Source organism: Ranitomeya imitator, chromosome 1 (assembly GCF_032444005.1).
Source record: "Ranitomeya imitator isolate aRanImi1 chromosome 1, aRanImi1.pri, whole genome shotgun sequence".
NCBI lineage: Eukaryota > Metazoa > Chordata > Amphibia > Anura > Dendrobatidae > Ranitomeya > Ranitomeya imitator.
In genome coordinates this window covers 221,003,408-221,028,644 of record NC_091282.1, presented here as the reverse complement: position 1 = coordinate 221,028,644, position 25,237 = coordinate 221,003,408, and the positions used below count along the sequence as shown (strand labels likewise).

Sequence of the window (25,237 nt, the reverse complement as noted above, 5' to 3'; positions counted from 1 at the left end):
GGCCTAACATAACAAAAATTGGGCTGTAGGCAATTTAAAATTGGTTCCAGGGGAACACGGGCGGCAGTAGACAGGTCAGTGGAGGCCTAGTGGAAGGAGGGACCGCAGACAGGCTTCGAAGCCCTAACATAATAAATTGGGCTGGCTGTAGGCAATTTAAAATTGGTTCCAGGGGAACACGGGCAGCAGTAGACAGGTCAGTGGAGGCCTAGTGGAAGGAGTGACCGCAGACAGGCTTCGAAGGCCTAACATAAGAATAATGTCAATACAATGGTATTGACAGTGCCAGGCATTGAAGGATGTCAGCGCATAGACTAAACATTGGTGGAGCTGTGAGAGAAAATTTTGCAAGTCGTAGAGCACTGTTTGACCTGGGGGGGGGGTGTTATGGCTGGCAATCAGGCAACACAGCGTGCAGTAATCAGCGCACATACAGAGATCTGGCAATAACCAAAAACAATAGGACGAGCTCTGAGACGTGGAATCTCTGTAGACTGCAGTACCTGATCTATCCTCACACAACTATAAGCAGCAGTGGATTGCGCCTATCAACTACCTATGCAACTCGGCACTGCCTGAGGAGCTGACTAGCCTGAAGATAGAAATACAAGCCTGACTTACCTCAGAGAAATACCCCAAAGGAATAGGCAGCCCCCCACATATAATGACTGTTAGCAAGATGAAAAGACAAACGTAGGAATGAAATAGATTCAGCAAAGTGAGGCCCGATATTCTAGACAGAGCGAGGATAGCAAAGAGAACTATGCAGTCTACAAAAAACCCTAAAACGAAAACCACGCAAAGGGGCAAAAAGACCCACCGTGCCGAACTAACAGCACGGCGGTGCACCCCTTTGCTTCTCAGAGCTTCCAGCAAAAGTTAATAGCAAGCTGGACAGAAAAAACAGAAAACAAACTAGAAGCACTTATCTAGCAGAGCAGCAGGCCCAAGGAAAGATGCAGTAGCTCAGATCCAACACTGGAACATTGACAAGGAGCAAGGAAGACAGACTCAGGTGGAGCTAAATAGCAAGGCAGCCAACGAGCTCACCAAAACACCTGAGGGAGGAAGCCCAGAGACTGCAATACCACTTGTGACCACAGAAGTGAACTCGGCCACAGAATTCACAACAGTACCCCCCCCTTGAGGAGGGGTCACCGAACCCTCACCAGAACCCCCAGGCCGACCAGGATGAGCCACATGAAAGGCACGAACAAGATCTGGGGCATGGACATCAGAGGCAAAAACCCAGGAATTATCTTCCTGAGCATAACCCTTCCATTTGACCAAATACTGGAGTTTCCGTCTAGAGACACGAGAATCCAAAATCTTCTCCACAATATACTCCAATTCCCCCTCCACCAAAACAGGGGCAGGAGGCTCCACAGATGGAACCATAGGTGCCACGTATCTCCTCAACAACGACCTATGGAATACATTATGTATGGAAAAGGAGTCTGGGAGGGTCAGACGAAAAGACACCGGATTGAGAATCTCAGAAATCCTATACGGACCAATAAAACGAGGTTTAAATTTAGGAGAGGAAACCTTCATAGGAATATGACGAGAAGATAACCAAACCAGATCCCCAACACGAAGTCGGGGTCCCACACGGCGTCTGCGATTAGCGAAAAGCTGAGCCTTCTCCTGGGACAAGGTCAAATTGTCCACTACCTGAGTCCAGATCTGCTGCAACCTGTCCACCACATAATCCACACCAGGACAGTCCGAAGACTCAACCTGTCCTGAAGAGAAACGAGGATGGAACCCAGAATTGCAGAAAAATGGAGAGACCAAGGTAGCCGAGCTGGCCCGATTATTAAGGGCGAACTCAGCCAACGGCAAAAATGACACCCAATCATCCTGGTCAGCGGAAACAAAACATCTCAGATATGTTTCCAAGGTCTGATTGGTTCGTTCGGTCTGGCCATTAGTCTGAGGATGGAAGGCCGAGGAAAAAGATAGGTCAATGCCCATCCTACCACAAAAGGCTCGCCAGAACCTCGAGACAAACTGGGAACCTCTGTCAGAAACAATATTCTCAGGAATGCCATGTAAACGAACCACATGCTGGAAGAACAAAGGCACCAAATCAGAGGAGGAAGGCAATTTAACCAAGGGCACCAGATGGACCATTTTAGAAAAGCGATCACAGACCACCCAAATGACCGACATTTTTTGAGAAACGGGAAGGTCAGAAATGAAATCCATCGAAATATGTGTCCAAGGCCTCTTCGGGACCGGCAAGGGCAAAAGCAACCCACTGGCACGTGAACAGCAGGGCTTAGCCCTAGCACAAATTCCACAGGACTGCACAAAAGCACGCACATCCCGTGACAGAGATGGCCACCAGAAGGATCTAGCAACCAACTCCCTGGTACCAAAGATTCCTGGATGACCGGCCAGCACCGAACAATGAAGTTCAGAGATAACTTTACTAGTCCACCTATCAGGGACGAACAGTTTCTCGGCCGGACAACGATCAGGTTTATTAGCCTGAAATTTCTGCAACACTCTCCGCAAATCAGGGGAGATGGCAGACACAATGACTCCTTCCTTGAGGATACTCGCCGGCTCAGATAACCCCGGAGAGTCGGGCACAAAACTCCTAGACAGAGCATCCGCCTTCACATTTTTAGAGCCCGGAAGGTATGAAATCACAAAATCAAAACGAGCAAAAAATAACGACCAACGGGCCTGTCTAGGATTCAAGCGCTTGGCAGACTCAAGATAAGTAAGGTTCTTATGATCAGTCAAAACCACCACGCGATGCTTAGCACCCTCAAGCCAATGACGCCACTCCTCGAATGCCCACTTCATGGCCAGCAACTCTCGGTTGCCCACATCATAATTACGCTCAGCAGCAGAAAATTTCCTGGAAAAGAAAGCACATGGTTTGAACACTGAGCAACCAGAACCTCTCTGTGACAAAACCGCCCCTGCACCAATCTCAGAAGCATCAACCTCGACCTGGAACGGAAGAGAAACATCAGGTTGACACAACACAGGGGCACAGCAAAAACGACGCTTCAACTCCTGAAAAGCTTCCACGGCAGCAGAAGACCAATTAACCAAATCAGCACCCTTCTTGGTCAAATCGGTCAATGGTCTGGCAATGCTAGAAAAATTACAGATGAAGCGACGATAAAAATTAGCAAAGCCCAGGAATTTCTGCAGACTTTTTAGAGATGTCGGCTGAGTCCAATCCTGGATGGCCTGAACCTTAACCGGATCCATCTCGATAGTAGAAGGGGAAAAGATGAACCCCAAAAATGAAACTTTCTGCACACCGAAGAGACACTTTGATCCCTTCACGAACAAGGAATTAGCACGCAGTACCTGGAAAACCATTCTGACTTGCTTCACATGAGACTCCCAATCATCTGAGAAGATCAAAATGTCATCCAAGTAAACAATCAAGAATTTATCCAGATACTCACGGAAAATGTCATGCATAAAAGACTGAAAAACAGATGGAGCATTGGCAAGTCCGAACGGCATCACCAGATACTCAAAATGACCCTCGGGCGTATTAAATGCCGTTTTCTATTCATCTCCCTGCCTGATTCTCACCAGATTATACGCACCACGAAGATCAATCTTAGTAAACCAACTAGCCCCCTTAATCCGAGCAAACAAGTCAGAAATCAATGGCAAGGGATACTGAAACTTAACAGTGATCTTATTAAGAAGGCGGTAATCAATACACGGTCTTAGCGAACCATCCTTCTTGGCTACAAAAAAGAACCCTGCTCCCAATGGTGACGACGATGGGCGAATATGTCCCTTCTCCAGGGACTCCTTCACATAACTGCGCATAGCGGTGTGTTCAGGTACGGACAAATTAAATAAACGACCCTTAGGGAATTTACTACCAGGAATCAAATCGATAGCACAATCACAATTCCTATGCGGAGGTAGGGCATCAGACTTGGACTCTTCAAATACATCCTGAAAGTCCGACAAGAACTCTGGGATGTCAGAAGGAATGGATGACGAAATAGACAAAAATGGAACATCACCATGTACTCCCTGACAACCCCAGCTGGTTACCGACATAGAGTTCCAATCCAATACTGGATTATGGGTTTGTAGCCATGGCAACCCCAACACGACCACATCATGCAAATTATGCAGTACCAAAAAGCGAATAACTTCCTGATGTGCAGGAGCCATGCACATGGTCAGCTGGGCCCAGTACTGAGGCTTATTCTTGGCCAAAGGTGTAGCATCAATTCCTCTCAACGGAATAGGACACCGCAAAGGCTCCAAGAAAAATCCACAACGTTTAGCATAATCCAAATCCATCAGATTCAGGGCAGCGCCTGAATCCACAAACGCCATGACAGAATATGATGACAAAGAGCACATTAAGGTAATGGACAAAAGGAATTTGGACTGTACAGTACCAATAACGGCAGAGCTATCGAACCGCCTAGTGCGTTTAGGACAATTAGAAATAGCATGAGTAGAATCACCACAATAAAAACACAGTCTGTTCAGACGTCTGTGTTCGTGCCGTTCTACTTTAGTCATAGTCCTGTCGCACTGCATAGGCTCAGGCTTACTCTCAGACAATACCGCCAGATGGTGCACAGATTTACGCTCGCGCAAGCGACGACCGATCTGAATGGCCAAGGACATAGACTCATTCAAACCAGCAGGCATAAGAAATCCCACCATTACATCCTTAAGAGCTTCAGAGAGACCCTTTCTGAACAAAGCCGCTAGTGCAGATTCATTCCACAGAGTGAGTACTGACCATTTCCTAAATTTCTGACAATATACTTCTACATCATCCTGACCCTGGCATAAAGCCAGCAGATTTTTCTCAGCTTGATCCACTGAATTAGGCTCATCGTAAAGCAATCCGAGCGCCTGGAAAAATGCATCAACATTACTCAATGCAGAATCTCCTGGTGCAAGAGAAAACGCCCAGTCCTGTGGGTCGCCGCGCAAAAAAGAAATAATAATCAAAACCTGTTGAATAGGATTACCAGAAGAATGAGGTTTCAAGGCCAAAAATAGCTTACAATTATTTCTGAAGCTCAAGAACTTAGTTCTGTCACCAAAAAACAAATCAGGAATCGGAATTCTTGGTTCTAGCATCGATTTCTGATCAATAGTATCTTGAATCTTTTGTACATTTACAACGAGATTATCAATTGAGGAGCACAGAGCCTGAATATCCATGTCCACAGCTGTGTCCTGAAGCACTCTAATGTCTAGGGGAAAAAAAAGACTGAAGACAGAGCTAAGGAAAAAAAATGATGTCAGGATTTCTTTTTTCCCTCTATTGGAAATCATTGGAGGGCTCCTTGTACTGTTATGGCTGGCAATCAGGCAACACAGCGTGCAGTAATCAGCGCACATACAGAGATCTGGCAATAACCAAAAACAATAGGACGAGCTCTGAGACGTGGAATCTCTGTAGACTGCAGTACCTGATCTATCCTCACACAACTATAAGCAGCAGTGGATTGCGCCTATCAACTACCTATGCAACTCGGCACTGCCTGAGGAGCTGACTAGCCTGAAGATAGAAATACAAGCCTGACTTACCTCAGAGAAATACCCCAAAGGAATAGGCAGCCCCCCACATATAATGACTGTTAGCAAGATGAAAAGACAAACGTAGGAATGAAATAGATTCAGCAAAGTGAGGCCCGATATTCTAGACAGAGCGAGGATAGCAAAGAGAACTATGCAGTCTACAAAAAACCCTAAAACGAAAACCATGCAAAGGGGCAAAAAGACCCACCGTGCCGAACTAACAGCACGGCGGTGCACCCCTTTGCTTCTCAGAGCTTCCAGCAAAAGTTAATAGCAAGCTGGACAGAAAAAACAGAAAACAAACTAGAAGCACTTATCTAGCAGAGCAGCAGGCCCAAGGAAAGATGCAGTAGCTCAGATCCAACACTGGAACATTGACAAGGAGCAAGGAAGACAGACTCAGGTGGAGCTAAATAGCAAGGCAGCCAACGAGCTCACCAAAACACCTGAGGGAGGAAGCCCAGAGACTGCAATACCACTTGTGACCACAGAAGTGAACTCGGCCACAGAATTCACAACAAGGGGGACTGTCTTGTGGCCGGCGGTACAGGCCCAGGGCCCCTCATATTACAACGGTGTGTCTGACGTTGGGTGCGCACCACCACCGCCAGACACTTTATTGTACTATGAGGGACCTAGTGGCAGTGCCGTCGACCAAAAGCGGGCACACCCACCTCTTCAGACAAACAGTACTCTCACGGGTGCTGGCGCCAAGTGGCGATACCACGGCCCCGTGTGGGGACTTTGGCCATTTAGGGAGGTGTTAACATGTCGGATGCTGGACAATCAGGTGCTGCAAATTACGAGATTGGAAAAGTCGTTCAGAATAGTCCACAGGCAAGACCTTTACATAGGAAAGCTAGGTGTCAGCCGAGCAAGGTGGGGCAAAAGATTTCGAAATCCAGTTGTGGTTCATTTTAATGAAGGTTAGATCATCTACATTTTGGGTAGCCAGACGAGTCCTTTTTTCTGTTAGTATTGAACCTGCAGCACTGAATACTCTTTCTGATAGGACACTAGCTGCCGGGCAAGCAAGCTCCTGCAATGCATATTCTGCCAATTCTGGCCAGGTGTCTAATTTTGATGCCCAGTAATCAAATGGGAATGACGGTTGAGGGAGAACGTCGATAAGGGATGAAAAATAGTTTGTAACCATACTGGACAAATGTTGTCTCCTGTCACTTTGAATTGATGCTGCAGTACCTGTCCTGTCTGCGGTCATAGCAAAATCACTCCACAACCTGGTCAGAAAACCCCTCTGGCCAACGCCACTTCTGATTTCTGCCCCTCTAACACCTCTGGGCTGCTGGCCCCTGCAGCTCGTGTTAGAACGATCACGGGCGCTGTGTGCAGGGAATGCCAGACGCAAACGGTCAATAAGAGTTGATTGTTTGGTTGCTAATATTAGTTCCAAGTTCTCATGTGGCATTATATTTTGCAATTTGCCTTTATAGCGAGGATCAAGGAGGCAGGCCAACCAGTAATCGTCATCGTTCATCATTTTTGTTATGCGTGTGTCCCTTTTGAGGATACGTAAGGCATAATCCGCCATGTGGCCCAAAGTTCCAGTTCTCAAATCTGTGGTTGTGCTTGGTTGAGGGGCAGTTTCAGGCAAATCCACGTCACTTGTGTCCCTCCAAAAACCAGAACCCGGCCTTGCCGCGCCAACAATTTCCACTGGCCCCGGAAAAGCTTCCTCATTAAAAATATAATCATCCCCATCATCCTCCCGTCCTCCTCCTCCTGTTCGCCCGTTACCTCGTCCTGTACACTGCCCTGGCCAGACAATGGCTGACTGTCATCAAGGCTTTCCTCTTCCTCAGCTGCAGACGCCTGATCCTTTATGTGCGTCAAACTTTGCATCAGCAGACGCATTAGGGGGATGCTCATGCTTATTATGGCGTTGTCTGCACTAACCAGCCGTGTGCATTCCTCAAAACACTGAAGGACTTGACACATGTCTTGAATCTTCGACCACTGCACACCTGACAACTCCATGTCTGCCATCCTACTGCCTGCCCGTGTATGTGTATCCTCCCACAAAAACATAACAGCCCGCCTCTGTTCACACAGTCTCTGAAGCATGTGCAATGTTGAGTTCCACCTTGTTGCAACGTCTATGATTAGGCGATGCTGGGGAAGGTTCAAAGAACGCTGATAGGTCTGCATACGGCTGGAGTGTACGGGCGAACGGCGGATATGTGAGCAAAGTCCACGCACTTTGAGGAGCAGGTCGGATAACCCCAGATAACTTTTCAGGAAGCACTGCACCACCAGGTTTAAGGTGTGAGCCAGGCAAGGAATGTGTTTCAGTTGGGAAAGGGAGATGGCAGCCATGAAATTCCTTCCGTTATCACTCACTACCTTGCCTGCCTCAAGATCTACAGTGCCCAGCCACGACTGCGTTTCTTTCTGCAAGAACTCGGACAGAACTTCAGCGGTGTGTCTGTTGTCGCCCAAACACTTCATAGCCAATACAGCCTGCTGACGTTTGCCAGTAGCTGCCCCATAATGGGAGACCTGGTGTGCAACAGTGGCAGCTGCGGATGGAGTGGTTGTGCGACTGCGGTCTGTGGACGAGGTCTCGCTTCTGCAGGAGGACGAGGAGGAGGAGGAGGGGGTGCGAACGGCTACAGCCAACTGTTTCCTAGACCGTGGGCTAGGCAGAACTGTCCCAAACTTGCTGTCCCCTGTGGACCCTGCATCCACCACATTTACCCAGTGTGCCGTGATGGACACGTAACGTCCCTGGCCATGCCTACTGGTCCATGCATCTGTTGTCAGGTGCACCTTTGTGCTCACAGATTGCCTGAGTGCATGGACGATGCGCTCTTTAACATGCTGGTGGAGGGCTGGGATGGCTTTTCTGGAAAAAAAGTGTCGACTGGGTAGCTCGTAGCGTGGTACAGCGTAATCCATCAGGGCTTTGAAAGCTTCGCTTTCAACTAACCGGTAGGGCATCATCTCTAACGAGATTAGTCTAGCTATGTGGGCGTTCAAACCCTGTGTACGCGGATGCGAGGCTAAGTACTTCCTTTTTCTAACCATAGTCTCATGTAGGGTGAGCTGGACTGGAGAGCTGGAGATCGTGGAACTAGCGGGGGTGCCTGTGGACATGGCAGACTGAGAGACGGTGGGAGATGGTATCGTTGCCGCCGGTGCCCTAGATGCAGTGTTTCCTACTACGAAACTGGTGATTCCCTGACCCTGACTGCTTTGGCCTGGCAAAGAAACCTGCACAGATACTGCAGGTGGTGCAGAAAATGGTGGCCCTACTCTGCCGGAAGGGATGTTGCGTTGATGACTAGCTTCATTGGCCGAGGGTGCTACAACCTTAAGGGACGTTTGGTAGTTAGTCCAGCTTGCAAATGCATGGTGGTTAAATGTCTATGCATGCAACTTGTATTGAGACTTTTCAGATTCTGCCCTCTGCTTAAGGTAGTTGAACATTTTTGACAGATGACTTTGCGCTGATCAATTGGATGTTGTTTAAAAAAATGCCAGACTGCACTCTTTCTAGCATCGGATACCTTTTCAGGCATTGCAGACTGAGCTTTAACCGGATGGCCACGCTGTCCTCCAACAGGTTTTGACTTTGCCACGCGTTTTGGGCAAGATACGGGCCCGGCAGATGGAACCTGTTGCGATGTTGATGCCTGCTGCGGCCCCTCCTCCTCCGCTTCAGAACTGCTGCCGCCTGCACCCTGTTCCCCCAATGGCTGCCAATCGGGGTCAAGAACTGGGTCATCTATTACCTCTTCTTGTAGCTCGTGTGCAACTTCGTCTGTGTCACCGTGTCGGTCGGTGGTATAGCATTCGTGATGGGGCAACATAGTCTCATCAGGGTCTGATTCTTGATCAGCACCCTGCGAGGGCAATGTTGTGGTCTGAGTCAAAGGACCAGCATAGTAGTCTGGCTGTGGCTGTGCATCAGTGCACTCCATGTCAGATTCAACTTGTAATGGGCATGGACTGTTAACTGCTTCACTTTCTAAGCCAGGGACGGTATGTGTAAAGAGCTCCATGGAGTAACCCGTTGTGTCGCCTGCTGCATTCTTCTCTGTTGTTGTTTTTGCTGAAGAGGACAAGGAAGTGACTTGTCCCTGACCGTGAACATCCACTAACGACGCGCTGCTTTGACATTTACCAGTTTCACGAGAGGAGGCAAAAGAGCTAGAGGCTGAGTCAGCAAGATAAGCCAAAACTTGCTCTTGCTGCTCCGGCTTTAAAAGCGGTTTTCCTACTCCCAGAAAAGGGAGCGTTCGAGGCCTTGTGTAGCCAGACGACGAACCTGGCTCCACAGCTCCAGACTTAGGTGCAATATTTTTTTTCCCACGACCACCTGATGCTCCACCGCTACCACTACCCTCATTACCAGCTGACAATGAACGCCCCCGGCCACGACCTCTTCCACCAGACTTCCTCATTGTTTTAAAAACGTTACCAAACTAACGTTATTTGTTGCTGTCACACAACTTACACGGTGAGCTATAACTTCAGTATGATTTAGCTACCCCTTTACAGGTGGGTGAGACCACAACGAAAATCAGGCACAATGTTACACACTCTGTTGTTGGTGGCAACAAATGAGAGAGATGCCACACACGCAGGACTGTCACTGAAGCGCAAATGTAAATATTAATCTCCCACTGATTTGTTTTTGTTTTTTTAAAAGGGAGACTTTAGAAAAAAAAATAATAAAAAAAATGATTTTTTTAAGGAAGAATTTATAAACCAAATAAAATGAAATTATTGTTTCAGGGAGAATTTAGAAAACAAATAAAAAAAAAATAGGCTTTGTAGGGCCCACTGAGTGAGAGAGGATGCACACAGGAGTCAGGAGTGGCACACAAGCCCAGAGGCCAATATTTATCTCCCACTGATTGATTTAGTGATTTTTTTCAGGTAGATTTTGGAACCCAAATCAACCCAAAAAATAAATAGGCTTTCTATGGCCCACTATTTGTGAGAGAGATGGCACGCTCAGGACTGGCACACAAGCCCAGAGGCCAATATTAATCTCCTACTTTTTTTTTTTTTTTCCAGGGAAAATTTATAAACCCAATAAAAAAAATAACAAATAGGCTTTCTATGGCCCACTATCTGAGAGAGAGAGATGGCACGCTTAGGACTGGCACACAAGCCCAAAGGCCAATATTAATCTCCCACTGATTGATTTATTGATTTTTTCAGGTAGAATTTAGAACCCAAATCAAGCAAAAAAATAAATAGGCTTTCTATGGCCCACTGAGTGAGAGACGGCACACACAGGAGTAAGGAGTGGCACACAAGCCCTGAGGCCAATATTTTTCTCCCACTGATTGATGTAGTGATTTTTTCAGGTAGATTTTAGAACCCAAATCAAGCAAAAAAATAAATAGGCTTTCTATGGCCCACTGAGTGAGAGATGACACAGACGGGGATGGCACTCTAGCAGAAATGCCAATCTTAATCTCCCACAAAAAAAAAAAATAAAAAAAAAAAGGAACTGTCCTTCAATTACTATCTCCCTGCAGTAATCTCAGCCAGGTATGGCAGGCAGCAATAAGGAGTGGACTGATGCACAAATTAAATAAAAAGTGTGGACAAACAAACAAGATAGCTGTGCAGAAAGGAAGGAACAAGAGGATTTGTGCTTTGAAAAAAGCAGTTGGTTTGCACAGCGGCGTACACACAGCAATGCAGCTATCAGGGAGCCTTCTAGGGCAGCCCAATGAGCTACAGCGCTGAGGAAAAAAAAAAAATGTAGCTTCCACTGTCCCTGCACACCGAAGGTGGTGTTGGGCTGTGGAAATCGCTGCAGCACAAGCGGTTTGGTGGTTAATGGACCCTGCCTAACGCTATCCCTGCTTCTGACGAAGCGGCAGCAACCTCTCCCTAAGCTCAGATCAGCAGCAGTAACATGGCGGTCGGCGGGAACTCCCCTTTATAGCCCCTGTGACGCCGCAGACAGCAAGCCAATCACTGCAATGCCCTTCTCTAAGATGGTGGGGACCAGGACCTATGTCATCACGCTGCCCACACTCTCCGTTTACCTTCATTGGCTGAGAAATGGCGCTTTTCGCGTCATTGAAACGCGACTTTGGCGCGAAAGTCGCGTACCGCATGGCCGACCCCGCACAGGGGTCGGATCGGGTTTCATGAAACCCGACTTTGCCAAAAGTCGGCGACTTTTGAAAATGAACGACCCGTTTCGCTCAACCCTAGTGAAGACCTTTATTTATAAACTGCATTTTATGTTTACTAGTGTTATCTTTCTCTTGAAGGGGGCAAACACTTTTCACACCAGTATACACAAAACACACCTTTGCATATCTATTTATCTACATATTCTTACTGCAAATAGGAGGCATATGACATCAATCAGTGAACAAAAAAGCACTGCTAGAAAATCTTTCTAAGAACTGATGTGTGAACTATAAGAAAAGATGCCTGGATTGTTGCTGAATTTTAGAGTCAGGCAACAATATTTGGAGTTAATCCATAAGGTTCACATCAGACTAACTATGAGACAAGTTGGCAATAATAATAACGATGCCTGGCGCTTGACAGTATATTGTCAACAAAAAAAATGTTCTGCAGATGATGAGTTCATGTTAACTATTCTTTTAAAGGAAATACATAATTTCATTTGGTTTCATTAATTAGATTTAATTACCATATGTAAAATCAAAATAATTAAGATTTATTATTTTTGTCTTTAATTTAGACATCTTATCACTTATTTTAGCAAGACGGCAATGCAGTTTTATCGTTTTTGTGCATTTCGATAGACGTGTGTGTAAATCCATTTTAATTATACACTATCATTTGGTTGGCCTACTTTAGTCGATTGTTTTGCACTAAGATTTTGACATATGTCATAGATTTCAGGTGTTTTAGTCAGATGCTTTTATGCTTACTGGAGTACAATTATAAATATTTCATAAGTTTTTAAATTTCTATTGAAAAAAAATGTAGTTTATGTGAAGACTGAATATTTATAACACTGATTTATTGATATTGATATTTATTTTTCAAAACTTCTGCAATTCGTCCTGGCATTCTGGATATCAACTTCTAGCCCAGATACTAATAGCAACCCAGTGGTTTGAGTTTATCCCAAGTTCTATGTTTTTGTTTGTCTACCAGCTTCTTAAGGATTGGCAGGTTCTCAATAGGATTAAGATTTGATGAGATTCCTGGCCATGGACTCAAAATGTAATATTTTGAGCACCCAGCCACTTTATCACTTTTGCCTGGTGACATGGTGCTCCATTATGCTTGAAAAAAAACATTGTTCATCACTAAATTTCTCTGAGACCGTTGAGAGAGGTCACTCTTGGACAATGTTTAGATACCATTCCTTAGTCATGTCAGTGTTGGCATGAAATATTGGATGAAATGTAACCAATTACATGAAAAGTCTCAGCATTCTTTGCTGTTAGCATGACATAAGACTCGTGTTAACGCTCACCTTTTCTTCTCTGAACAAATTTTCTAGATATCACAAACAGTCTCAAGGGGAATCCATCAGAAAAAACAGATTCACCCCAGTCCTCTGCAGTATAATTCCTATAGTTCTGCCAGAAAGTCAGTCTGTTTTTGAAAATGTTCTTGGAGATAAATGGCTTTTTTGCTGCCCTTCTTGACACCAGACCAGCTTATAAAACATTTTGCCTCACTGTGTATGCATTGTCATTGTCACCTGCCTGCTGCCAATCCCAAGCAGCTAAGCAAGCTATGCACTAGTGTTGAATCAAGAGCACAGCTGTATCCTCCTTTCCACCTTAGTAAATAATCCTGGCAATCGATAGACATTTTTGTGGATCCTGAAGCATTCTTCACAGCAGTTGAACCTCTATCTTTGAAGTTCTTGATCATGGGCAATCTCATTAGCAGCATTGTCCTTATTTATAAAGCCTTTTTGATGCAAAGCGATGATGACTAATCATTTCCTTGCCAGTAACCATGGTTCTTGTCAGAAGACAATGATTTTGATCACCAGCCCCATTTAAAGCAACCAGTCTGCTCTTATAGTTCAATCAGCGTGATAAAATTATATAATTAACACTTTCTTCTGATCCAACATGAAGATCATTGAAATTTTTTGGCAGGGCTGAAATTCAGCGGAATTTATTTTTTCGTGATTACCGTATATACTCGAGTATAAGCCGAGATTTTCAGCCCAAATTTTTGGGCTGAAAGTGCCCCTCTCGGCTTATACTCGAGTCAAGGTGGGTGGCAGGGTCGGCGGGTGAGGGGGTGAGGGCGCTGAGGCATACTTACCTGCTTCCAGCGATCCTGGCGCTCCCCCTGCCGTCCCACGGTCTTCGGTGCTGCAGTTCTTCCTCTATCAGCGGTCAGGTGTGACCGCTCATTAGAGAAATGAATAGGCGGCTCCACCTCCCATAGGGGTGGAGCCGCCTATTCATTTCTCTAATCAGCGGTAACGGTGACCGCTGATAGAGGAAGAAGCTGCGGCACCGAAGACAGCTGTCCAGGAGAAGGAGCCAGACGCCAGGACCAGGTAAGTATTGCACAGTCACCTGTCCACGTTCCAGCCGCCGGGCGCCGCTCCATCTTCCCGGCGTCTCTGCGCTCTGTCTGTTCAGGTCAGAGGGCGCGATGACGCATATAGTGTGCGCGGCGCCCTCTGCCTGATCAGTCAGTGCAGAGACGCCGGGACGAGACGCCGGGACCGGACGCCGGGAGCTGCAAGCAAGAGAGGTGAGTATGTTTTTTGTTTTTTTTTACTGCAGCAGCAGCGACAATGGCAGAGCTTTCTATGGGGAAATATGAACGGTGCAGAGCACTATATGGGGCACAGCTATAGGGCAATAATAAACGGTGCAGAGCACTATATTGGGCACAGCTATAGGGCAATAATGAACGGCGCAGAGCACTATATGGGGCACAGCTATAGGGCAATAATGAACGGTGCAGAGCACTATATGGGGCACAGCTATGGGGCAATAATGAACGGTGCAGAGCACTATATGGGGCACAGCTATAGGGCAATAATGAACGGCGCAGAGCACTATATGGGGCAGCTATGGGGTAATAATGAACGATGCAGAGCACTATATGGCACAGCTATGGGGAAATAATGAACGGTGCAGAGCACTATATGGGGCAGAGCTATAGGGCAATAATGAACGGTGCAGAGCACTATATGGTACAGCTATGGGGCAATAATGAACGGTGCAGAGCACTATATGGCACAGCTATCGGGAAATAATGAACGGTGCAGAGCACTACATGGCACAGCTATGGGGAAATAATGAACGGTGCAGAGAACTATGTGGCACAGCTATGGGGAAATAATGATCTATTTTTATTATTGAAATTCACCGGTAAATGCTGCATTTCCACCCTAGGCTTATACTCAAGTCAATAAGTTTCCCCAGTTTTTTGTGGCAAAATTAGGGGGGTCGGCTTATACTCGGGTCGGCTTATACTCGAGTATATACGGTAAGTTAATTTTCATGGCAAGAAATTACATTTCGCAGTTGTATGAAATTCATGTTATCACTCTTCATAAGAATCTAGAATTAATGCATTTTGCCACTATAAAAACTGAAGCAGCAAATTTTGTGAAAATCAAAATTTGTGTTAGTCTTACATTTATTTTCCATGATTTTAGATAGTAGTCACAGGATCAGCACTGGAGACTGAGAAACAGAAGAATGTGCCGTTAATTCATTCATATTGACTATAATGCAAAGTGTGAGGAACTGGCCTTGTTCTCAGACTATTGGACCAATGGATATAGAGCGAAATCCGCAGCTCTAAGAGATGCAGACATTTTACAGCACAGAGCACCAGTTACGTCAGTCTTATTGTTATGTTTTATTAGAGATTGGCTTGCTGTGTTTTATTAAAGACTCCTTGCTCATCAGTTCAGCCGCAGGAATCAATGTTTCCATTCAGTTACAGTAAGCAAAAGACGGCATGCAGGCTGGATCTTATGATCTTACACATAAGACCAGACCCAAGATTAGTAATCAAGGAACACAATAATTCTGCTCTTCTTCCAGGCATTAGTTCTGTTGTATGGATGGGGACAGTAGAACCAATGGAGCCATCGCCAAAGGGGTCTCACATGCAGTCCCAGGTGATGGGCTTCTGGACATTCTTCATTCTTTGAACTAAAAGCAAACGTTCTAGTGAGGGAGTTATTGGAGTGATGATGAGGAGCGGGAATCTAGGCTGAAGCCCTGGAGGGATCTGTTGTCTGGATTTAAAGAAATTTCTGTTGCTGCTTGATACATGGGTTTTGGTTGTGTTATCTGTCGTCTGGAGGAGCATGGACTGTGACTACAGACTATGCTGGTAAGAGATGCAAAATCTCTGGGCCAACCAAAATTTGGGAGACATTGAGTATTGCCTGGTACGGAGGCAGTTGGACTACCGACCCTGGGAAGAGGACCTTGTGGACTGGAGGCAATGTATTTTTGCCATCTACTTCAGAGTTGTTGTAAAACCATGGATGTAAGGAATAAAAACTAGTTGTATCATAACCTGCCTAGGTGATTATTACAACCCACAACCTCAGATCTTCACAGAAAGTATTTAGACTTTTTTGCATATTTTTTGCATATTATTTTAACAAGTCATTAGGATGTTGACTTTTAGCCTTGGAAGTTGTAAATATAAGAAGCATATGCCTTTCAATTATATGAAATTGTGAACTTTTATTAAAGCCAGATTTAGAGGTGAAGTGCCCATAGTCTAGGAGAACTATAGATGGCCAGCACTTTAAAGATTTTGACCACTACAAATATTAACGGGAACTGTATACCAACTATATGAAGATCTTGTAAAGCTCTGTTTTTAAATATCATTTGTTCGCTCTATGAAGCTATTATTTGAGCACAGTATGGTATTTGTGTTATTTAGGTAAATGTATAGGCCGAAATATGACATTGTTATTAAGGCACCATACCACATAGTGCTTATAATTACGGTGGTTATATTATCATATACTGTAGTTTTCTATACACTGGAGGTACCACACAGGGAGTCATGCAACATAAGGCCAGTCCTATGTATTTTTCCTTTGGTGCCATCTACCTTTCAATTTACCTAGTGTGAATGGCTCTCTAATAAACAAACTTTAAAATATTAAAATAGTTGTCAAGGAAGCCTGACATTTTCCTTGAAAATGCATAAATCAAACAAAGTATAAAAAGGTATATTTTCCAGTCAATAATGTAATTATTGTAATTGAAGACCTAAATTAACTAAATAATTATATAAGTAATTTGTTATAACTAAAGATTCGTTAATTTGTCCTCTACTTTGGACTGTACAATATAAGCCAATGTAATGCATGTAGGACATGTGAGGTAAAAGTCAAACAATTTAGAATGTTACATTTCATGTGCTATGGGAGCACCACTAAGTTGACAGAATTAATTATTTCTACGATGTAGACATTAACACTGCTCATTACTTGTTACTATACAATAACATTACTTTGTGAATAGACAGCCTTTCGGCCACAGTATATAACGCATTGTTTCATAATAAGTTAATTACCTGAGGAATTTTTCAAGGTCTTCTCGGCTACATCTGGACCATGAAACATCGCCAAGATTCTGCCCCTTGATCCATTCTCCTGACATAATATGAAGACCATCTGCACAGGATGGGTGGTCATTGTCATGGTTTATACCCATGCTGATTTCATAACATGTAAGAAAAAAGCAAACTCAAAAATTAATGTCTCATAATAAAACCAGAACCTTTTTCCTATATGGTTATTAGACATGAAAAGAAAAGCTATTTAGTCCTTCTGTAGAGTGTTTTCTACAAGGAAAACCATAGAAGAGTGTAGTAACGGCAGTTAGATATTATAAACATATTTATCTCATATCACTTTGTTGGCAGTAAGGACATTAAAAAGTGACTTTTCAGAATAAGCCATCCTGTGTGTGCACATACAGTACTTTTGGCCACCACATGACTCATATCCTGAATTTTCACCACTTGTTCACTTCTACGGACTATTTCTCAGTTGTCCCTGATGCCTCCCAAAAACTGCACACATAGAAAAAAAAGGAGATCATGTTCCATTGTCTCTCCTTAGCACACTTTTAGAAGCATCAGCATTGAGGACATTATACATTTTTAATGAACAATGTAGCAATGAATCAAGCACTGGCATGATATACACCAGTTACAAGAAGATAGCCGTCTTAGTGAGTTTTTTTTTTTTTGCCTTCGACGCTCTTCCATCCCTTTTACTTCTCCCTTCAACCTTCTCTCATTCCCTTTAAAAAAAAACTCTGAGGGCAACAAGTATCCTGACAACTCAGTAATCTGAAAGTTCACATTCTGTTTCAAGATGGAATGAAAAGGAGTCTGTCACCAGGTTTTTCCTACCTCATACCCTCTATTCTACTGTAAATTATTTTAGTCTACTGATTTGAGAGCAGCAAAATCTTGGAAAAGAGACCCTGATTCCAACGATGTATCACTTAGTTTACTGGGTGCACTAGTTGTGACACAATCAGAGCTTTTAGGTTTAGAATGAAGCAGAGCTGAGAAAGCTAATCCCTCCCACACCAGACTCTATATGTACATTGTATGCTGACAATAAGCAGAATTGGTGATGTGTTTCTATTATACTTTTTCTCTGAAAGTTCAACTCCTGATTTTAGCTTAAAACACTGATGTAAAATGCTGACCAAATACTGAAAGTGTGAATGTGACCAAAAAGATAATAAAGGCAGTCAAATAGATACCCATGGCTGTTCAGAGGTGGGACCCCCGCCAAATAGAGGTTTTAGGGCATGTAAGGTAGACTCCCAGTAATATCTGACATGTGTACTCTGGTGGAACTGTTCAGAAATATTCACTAGAAAATCAAACATTTAAAACAGACTCTTAATTAGCAAAATGATATATTAGGAAAAAAAATGCCTTGCCTCTAGCAATAAATCACAATTCAACTTTCATGTTTCCTGATTAGACTAATAAATTAAATCATTGATTGTTTTTATTTATAGGCAGTTAAGCTATTTTTCGGACAAGCTGTTTAGGTTAATGACTATGAAACAAATAAGTAAAATACATAATTTAGTGTGTAGCTAGTAACATTGAAATAGCCCAAAATTTTTAATTTAACCCGTTTGCGACATGCGTCGTACTAGTACTGTTCTGCGGGAGGTGCATTTGCGCAAATCCCAGTACTAGTATGGTAGCACAATCGCGTGGCCTCACGCTGAGTGCCGCGGCGATCGCATGTGGGTGTCAGCTGTGTGTGACACCCTGCAGCAAAGCCCACGATCAGTGTTAGCACTGATTGTGGGCACTTAACACCTCTGATGCTGCTGTGAGTAGTGACAGTGACAGAGGGGCATCGTGAATGGAGGGGGCTCCCTGCACGCTTCCTTCAAGACAACGCGATGCAGTTCCGTTGTCCTGATGGTCTCCATGGAGACCACTGGCTCCAAGATTGCCACGGAGTCCTTCCTGCAGGGAAGGTGACTTGTGAGCGCCTGCTCAGATCAGGCGCTGGCATGCCTCCCTCCCTGCCCGCAGATTGCTGATCTGATGCTCTGTAGTGCAGAGTGTCAGATCAGCGATCTGATATAATACAGTGATGTCTCATACTGGGAAAATGTAAAAAAGTGAAAAAATTTTTACAAAGTGTACAATTTTCTTTTTTAAATCCCTAAATAAAGAAAAATAAATATTTTTTTTCCAATACATTTATTTATGTAAATAAAACAAAACAATAAAAGTACACATATTTTGTACCGCCGCGTCCGTAATGCCCCGCGCTATCAAACTATCCCACTAGTTAACCCCTTCAATGAACACTGTAAAAAACAAAAACGAGGCATAAAACAATGCTTTAGCATCATACCGCCAAACAAAAAGTGCAATAAAACACGATCAAAAAGACAAATGTAGATAAAAATGGTACAGCTGAAAACAACATCTTGTCCTGCAAAATACAAGCCACCATACATAGTAACATAGTAACATAGTAACATAGTTAGTAAGGCCGAAAAAAGACATTTGTCCATCCAGTTCAGCCTATATTCCATCATAATAAATACCCAGATCTACGTCCTTCTACAGAACCTAATAATTGTATGATACAATATTGTTCTGCTCCAGGAAGACATCCAGGCCTCTCTTGAACCCCCCGACTGAGTTCGCCATCACCACCTCCTCAGGCAAGCAATTCCAGATTCTCACTGCCCTAACAGTAAAGAATCCTCTTCTATGTTGGTGGAAAAACCTTCTCTCCTCCAGACGCAAAGAATGCCCCCTTGTGCCCATCACCTTCCTTGGTATAAACAGATCCTCAGCGAGATATTTGTATTGTCCCCTTATATACTTATACATGGTTATTAGATCGCCCCTCAGTCGTCTTTTTTCTAGACTAAATAATCCTAATTTCGCTAATCTATCTGGGTATTGTAGTTCTCCCATCTCCCATCCATCCACCATAGAGCTCCATCAGCAGAAAGATAAAAAAGTTACAGCTCTCAGAATAAAGTGATGCAAAAATTATTTTTTCAATAAAATAGTTTTATTATGTAAAAGCACCAAAACATAAAAAAAGATATAAATGTAATCGTAATGACCCCAAAAATAAAGCAGTTTTACCAATTTTACCACACGTGAAACGGTATATAAAAAAAAGAAGCAATTCCTGAATTGCTGGTTTTTGTTCATTATGTCTCCCAAAAATCAGAATAGAGAGTGATCAAAAAACATAATGTGCCCAAAAATGGTACCAATAAAAATGACAGATTGTCCCCAAAAAAAAGCCATCACATGACTCTGTCGGCTAAAATATGGAAAAATTATAGCTATCATAATATGGTGATGCAATTAAAAGCATCTTTAAGTGTGTGACAGCAGCCAAACATAAAAACCCGATATAAATCTGGTATCGCTGTAATCGCACTGACACGAAGTATAAAGTCGCCTAATCACTTATACCGCACAAGGAGCGACGTAAAAAATAAATAAAACTAATTCTTCACATGCTGTTGATTTTTTCATTCTGCCTCCCAAAGATTGCAGAACGGCTTGGCGCACATTTATCCGGTGCTCTGCGCTGAGCACTTACACCGGGGTTTCCGTGTAAATCTCTGAAATACATGATTGAGACAGAACCTCCGGAGGAAAATTCCCTATAATGAGGCAGATGGAGGCACTGTGGATGCCATAGGACCTGTGATCTGGTTGTGTAAGTCTTTTCAGGATTGCATAAAAGTGCCATCGGCCACAATTTTGTACACTTCTGAAAAGGACAGACAGAGTCCAGAATAACTCTGCTGCCTCATTATAGTGAATGGATCCCTCAGGGGTTTCATCTGTCACGTCCCTCGGAGATTTATATGGAAACCCCAAAGTAAGTGGTCATCGTAGAGCGCCAAATAAATGTGATCCCATATGTTATGTAAAATGTTCCCCCATAATAGCTTCAACTCAATCCACAAAAAAAGCAAGCTCTCACTCAGATCTGTCATCTGTTAACGAAAATATAGGGGGCATCCACTTTACTGGTAATACAAAAGCTCTGGAAAAGCGAAATGGCTACTCACTCCCCAAAAGAAATTCAGCAAATTATCTGCTCCCAAATCCAAATGCCCCCTCTGTTCTGAGCCCCAGTATGCCTAAACAACATTTAGCACCCAAATGTTTGGCATTTCTAAAGTGATGAGAGTCCGCCTAGTTTACAGGTGTGTGTTTTCAGATGCGTGAGCTGGGCATAATGTACTGGTGACTGCAACATACTGGTTGCTACTATGCCAGTTTGCAATTTTCACTCCACAACTTCCACTGCTGCCTGTTTCTGGAAAAACACCCATGGAGTCAAAATCATCACTACATCTGTAAAAAAAATCCCAAAGGGTTATAATTTCCAAAATGGGGTCCCTTATGGGGGGTTCTGCTGTTCTGGCACTTCAGGGGCTCTGCCAATGTAACATGGCACCCTCAAACAAGTGCAGCAAAATCTGCACTGCAATATGGTGCTACTTCCCTTCTGCGCTTTGCACTGTGCCTCAAAAGTAGCTTTCGACCACATATGGGGTTTCGATGAACTCAGAAGAAATTGCCCACCAAAGCGTGGGATCCAGTTTCTCCTTTTGCTCGTGTGAAAATGCAAAATTTGTAGCTAAAAAGGATATTTGTGGGAGAAATGTGTGGGAACATTGTGATTTTTTTTTTTTATTTTCACGGCTTAACGTTATAAACTTCTGCGAAGCACCTGAGGGTTCAGTATGCTCAATACACATCTAGATAAGGTCCCAAAGGGGTCTAGTTTCCAAAATGGTGTCATTTGTGGGAGGTTTCCACTGTTTAGGCACATCAAGGGCTAATCCAACGCGACATGGCGTCCGCTAATTATTCCATCAAATTTTGCATTTAAAGAGTCAAATGGCGCTCCTTAACTACCAAGACCTGCCATACACCCAAACAGTAGTATTCCCCCACATTTGGGGTATCGGTTTACTCAGGCGAAATTGCACAACAAATTGTATTGAGCAATTTCTCCTGTTACCATTATGAAAATTCAAAATATGGAGCTTCGTTAAGATTTATTTGGGAAAAAATTGATTTTACTATTTCCATGTCTCTTCTTTATAAACTTCTATGAAGCACCTGTGGGATCAAGGGGCTCAATACACATTTAGATAAGTTCCATAAGGGGTCTTGTTTCCAAAATTGTGTCACTTGTGTGGGGTTTAGGCACATCAGGGGCTCTCCAAACATGACATGGTAACTGCTAATTATTCCAGCATATTTTACATTCAAAAAGTCAAGTGGCACTCCTTTCCTTCCAAGCGCTGCCTTGCACCCAAACAGTTGTTTTCCTCCACATATTGGGTATCTGCGCACTCAGGAGAAATAGCATAACAAATTGAATGGAGCAATTTCTCTTGTTACCTTTATGAAAATGCAAAATTTGAAGCGAAATAAGATTTATCTGGGAAAAATGTGATTTTTTAATTTTCACTTCTTAACATTATAAACGTTTCTTAAGCACCTTTGCATTAAAGGTGCTCAATACACATCTAGATAAGTTCCCTAAGGGGTCTAGTTTACAAAATGGTGTCAGTTGTGGAAGGTTTCCACTGTTTAGGCACATCAGGGGCTCTCCAAATATGACATGGCATCCGCTAATTATGCCGGCAAATTTTACATTCAAAAAGTGAAATGGCGCTCCTTCCCTTCCCAGCCCTCTTGTATGCCCAATCAGTAGATTTCCCCACATATGGGGTATCAGCACGCTCAGGATAAATTGCACAACAAAATGTATGGTCCATTTGCTCCTGTCACTCTTGCAAAAGTAAAAAAATTAGGTCTAAAGGAAATTTTTTTGTGAAAGATAAGTAAATGTTTATTTTTTTCTTCCACATTCCAAAAATTCCTGTGAAGCACCTGAAGGGTTAATAAAATTCTTGAATGTGGTTTTGAGCACCTTGAGTGGTGAAGTTCTTAGAATGGTGTCATTTTTGGGTCTTTTCTGTCATATAGACCCCTCAAAGTCACTTCAAATGTGAGGTGGTCCATAAAAAAATGGTTTTGCAAATTAAGCTGTAAAAATGAGAAATCACTGGTCAACTTTTAATCTTTATATCTTCCTAACCAAAAAAATTATGTTTCCAAAATTGTGCTGATGTAAAGTAGACATGTGGGAAATGTTACTAATTTACTATTTTGTGCGATATGACTCTCTGACTTAAGGACATAAAAATGTAATGTTGGAAAATTGCAAAATTTGAAAATTTTTGCCAAATTTCATTTTTTTTCACAAATAAACGAAAGTCATATAAAATAAATTTTACCACTATCATATAGTACAATATGTTACAAGAAAATCTCAGAATCACCAGGATCTGTTGAAGCATTCTAGAGTTATGACCTCATAATGTAGCAGTGGTAAGAATTGTAAAAATTGGCCTGGTCAGGAAGGTGAAAACAGCCTTCGAGGCGAAGGAATTAATAGCCTTTGGAAGTATCTGGGAAGCCTCTGAAAACACATAGGGTTCACTTTTAGGCAAACCTCACAATTTTTGTCTGGGTCACTTGATCATTCTAGCAAAATCTGTGACCCTAGGCAAGTATGTTCACATTATTTGCAGTTTTACATCACGAATATGTCAGCGTCAGGAAACAAACACAGCTCAGCTGTGCACTGTTACTATAAACTTTACTGAGGGGTAGAGCAGAGCGGCTATCAATGATATCAGTTAAAGATGATATAAAACCTTTCAGGCAGAAAAAAGAAGATAGCAGTAGAGAATATTGATCAGTGATTGTACTGTACAGAAGCATAAGAGTTTGTGCAGACGATCAGGAATTGGTAGCACTTTGGATGCAGCGCATGTTCTCTGCGTCCAAAGCGCTGCCATCTACTGAATGCAGGTAAATCTGCATGTGTTCACTGTGTCATGCAGATTCACAGCGTCCAATATATTCTATAGATGCAGTTTCTCTTGCAGAGACTAGTGTCTCCGCAGGAGACATTGACATATTGCAGTCTGGAGAGACGCGCCGCATATCAGTCTCCTTGGGTGATCCTTGGGTGTCTGTGAATGCATTGTGGGCTCTTTGAAATCCCATCCACTATACTATAACATCTGGATGCTGCTGGTTGGATGTTGCACAAGTACACAGCATCCAACCCACAGCGTTTACTGATCTCTGCACATACCCTAAGGTGGATTCTAAAGGTTGGATATACTTGCAGGGCTGGAAGCAGAGAATGGCTATGCTGGCAGAAATCCATCTGAAAGAGACTGCACTGTGCATGATAGACCAAGAGCACTAGAACTACAGCAGGAAATTTCCAATAGCTACTGGAGAGTAAATAGAGTCTGGAGGGGCATTCTTTGGTGAAAAATAAGTACAAAATCTGGCAGATGTAGAGTGAAAGGCTATGTACACACGTTCAGGTTTTTTCGTGTTTTTTCGCGGTAAGAACGCTATACAAACTCATTAAAAATGCATACATTATGCATCCTATCATTTAGAATGCATTCTGCATGTTTTGTGAACATGATGCGGTAAAAAAAGCAGCATGTTCGTTAATTTTGCGGATTTTCTGCGTTTTTCCCGCTATTCTATGCAGTTGGGAAAAACGCACAAAAAACGCAACAAAAACACATGAAAAACGCAAAAAAAAGCATGCGGATTTCTGGCAGAAATGTCCGGTTTTTGTCAGGAAAATTTCTGTAAGAAATCCTGACGTGTGCACATACCCTTAGGGTTAGAGGAACGCACCAAATAATAAAGAGGTAGATATGAGGTGCGTTCGCAGCCCGGGGTCCACCGTGCAGAGATGGTACCTGCTGCTGAGTAATGGTGAATGTACGCTTACACGTGGGCTTAGACCTCACCCAGTGTGAAAGGGAGCGATCTCTGTTGCTTTACAGAGTCACCTAAATAAATGCTGCACCCTGTTAACAGTCACAGAGTGCAGCTGAAGACGCTAGTGGGATCCCTGAGATTCACCCCCACTAAGCTGGTGCCCGGTCTCACTCTGACCCTCGGTGGCTTTTGAGCCCGCGCCTGAGGACGCCCCGAGTCAGCAGCTGAGACCAAGCGGGAGTTCCCACTCTACACTGACCGATTGTCAGGATAAAGGATTACTGCACAGATTGTGCTCTGGTGTGAGATAGCACTGTCAGGGGTTAGGTAGCTCCTCCATTCGCGAGCAGTC

At 43.6% G+C, this 25,237-nt stretch overlaps 1 protein-coding gene across 1 annotated transcript in view; it reads right to left on the bottom strand.

Moving 5' to 3' along the window:
• Positions 1–25,237, bottom strand: part of ADAMTS19 (ADAM metallopeptidase with thrombospondin type 1 motif 19) — a 561,705-nt gene that overhangs the window by 222,126 nt on the left and 314,342 nt on the right. The window contains exon 9 of the mRNA XM_069746287.1: positions 17,077–17,217. Within this exon, the coding sequence (XP_069602388.1) occupies positions 17,077–17,217 (141 nt within the window). The remainder of the gene's footprint in view (positions 1–17,076; positions 17,218–25,237) is intronic.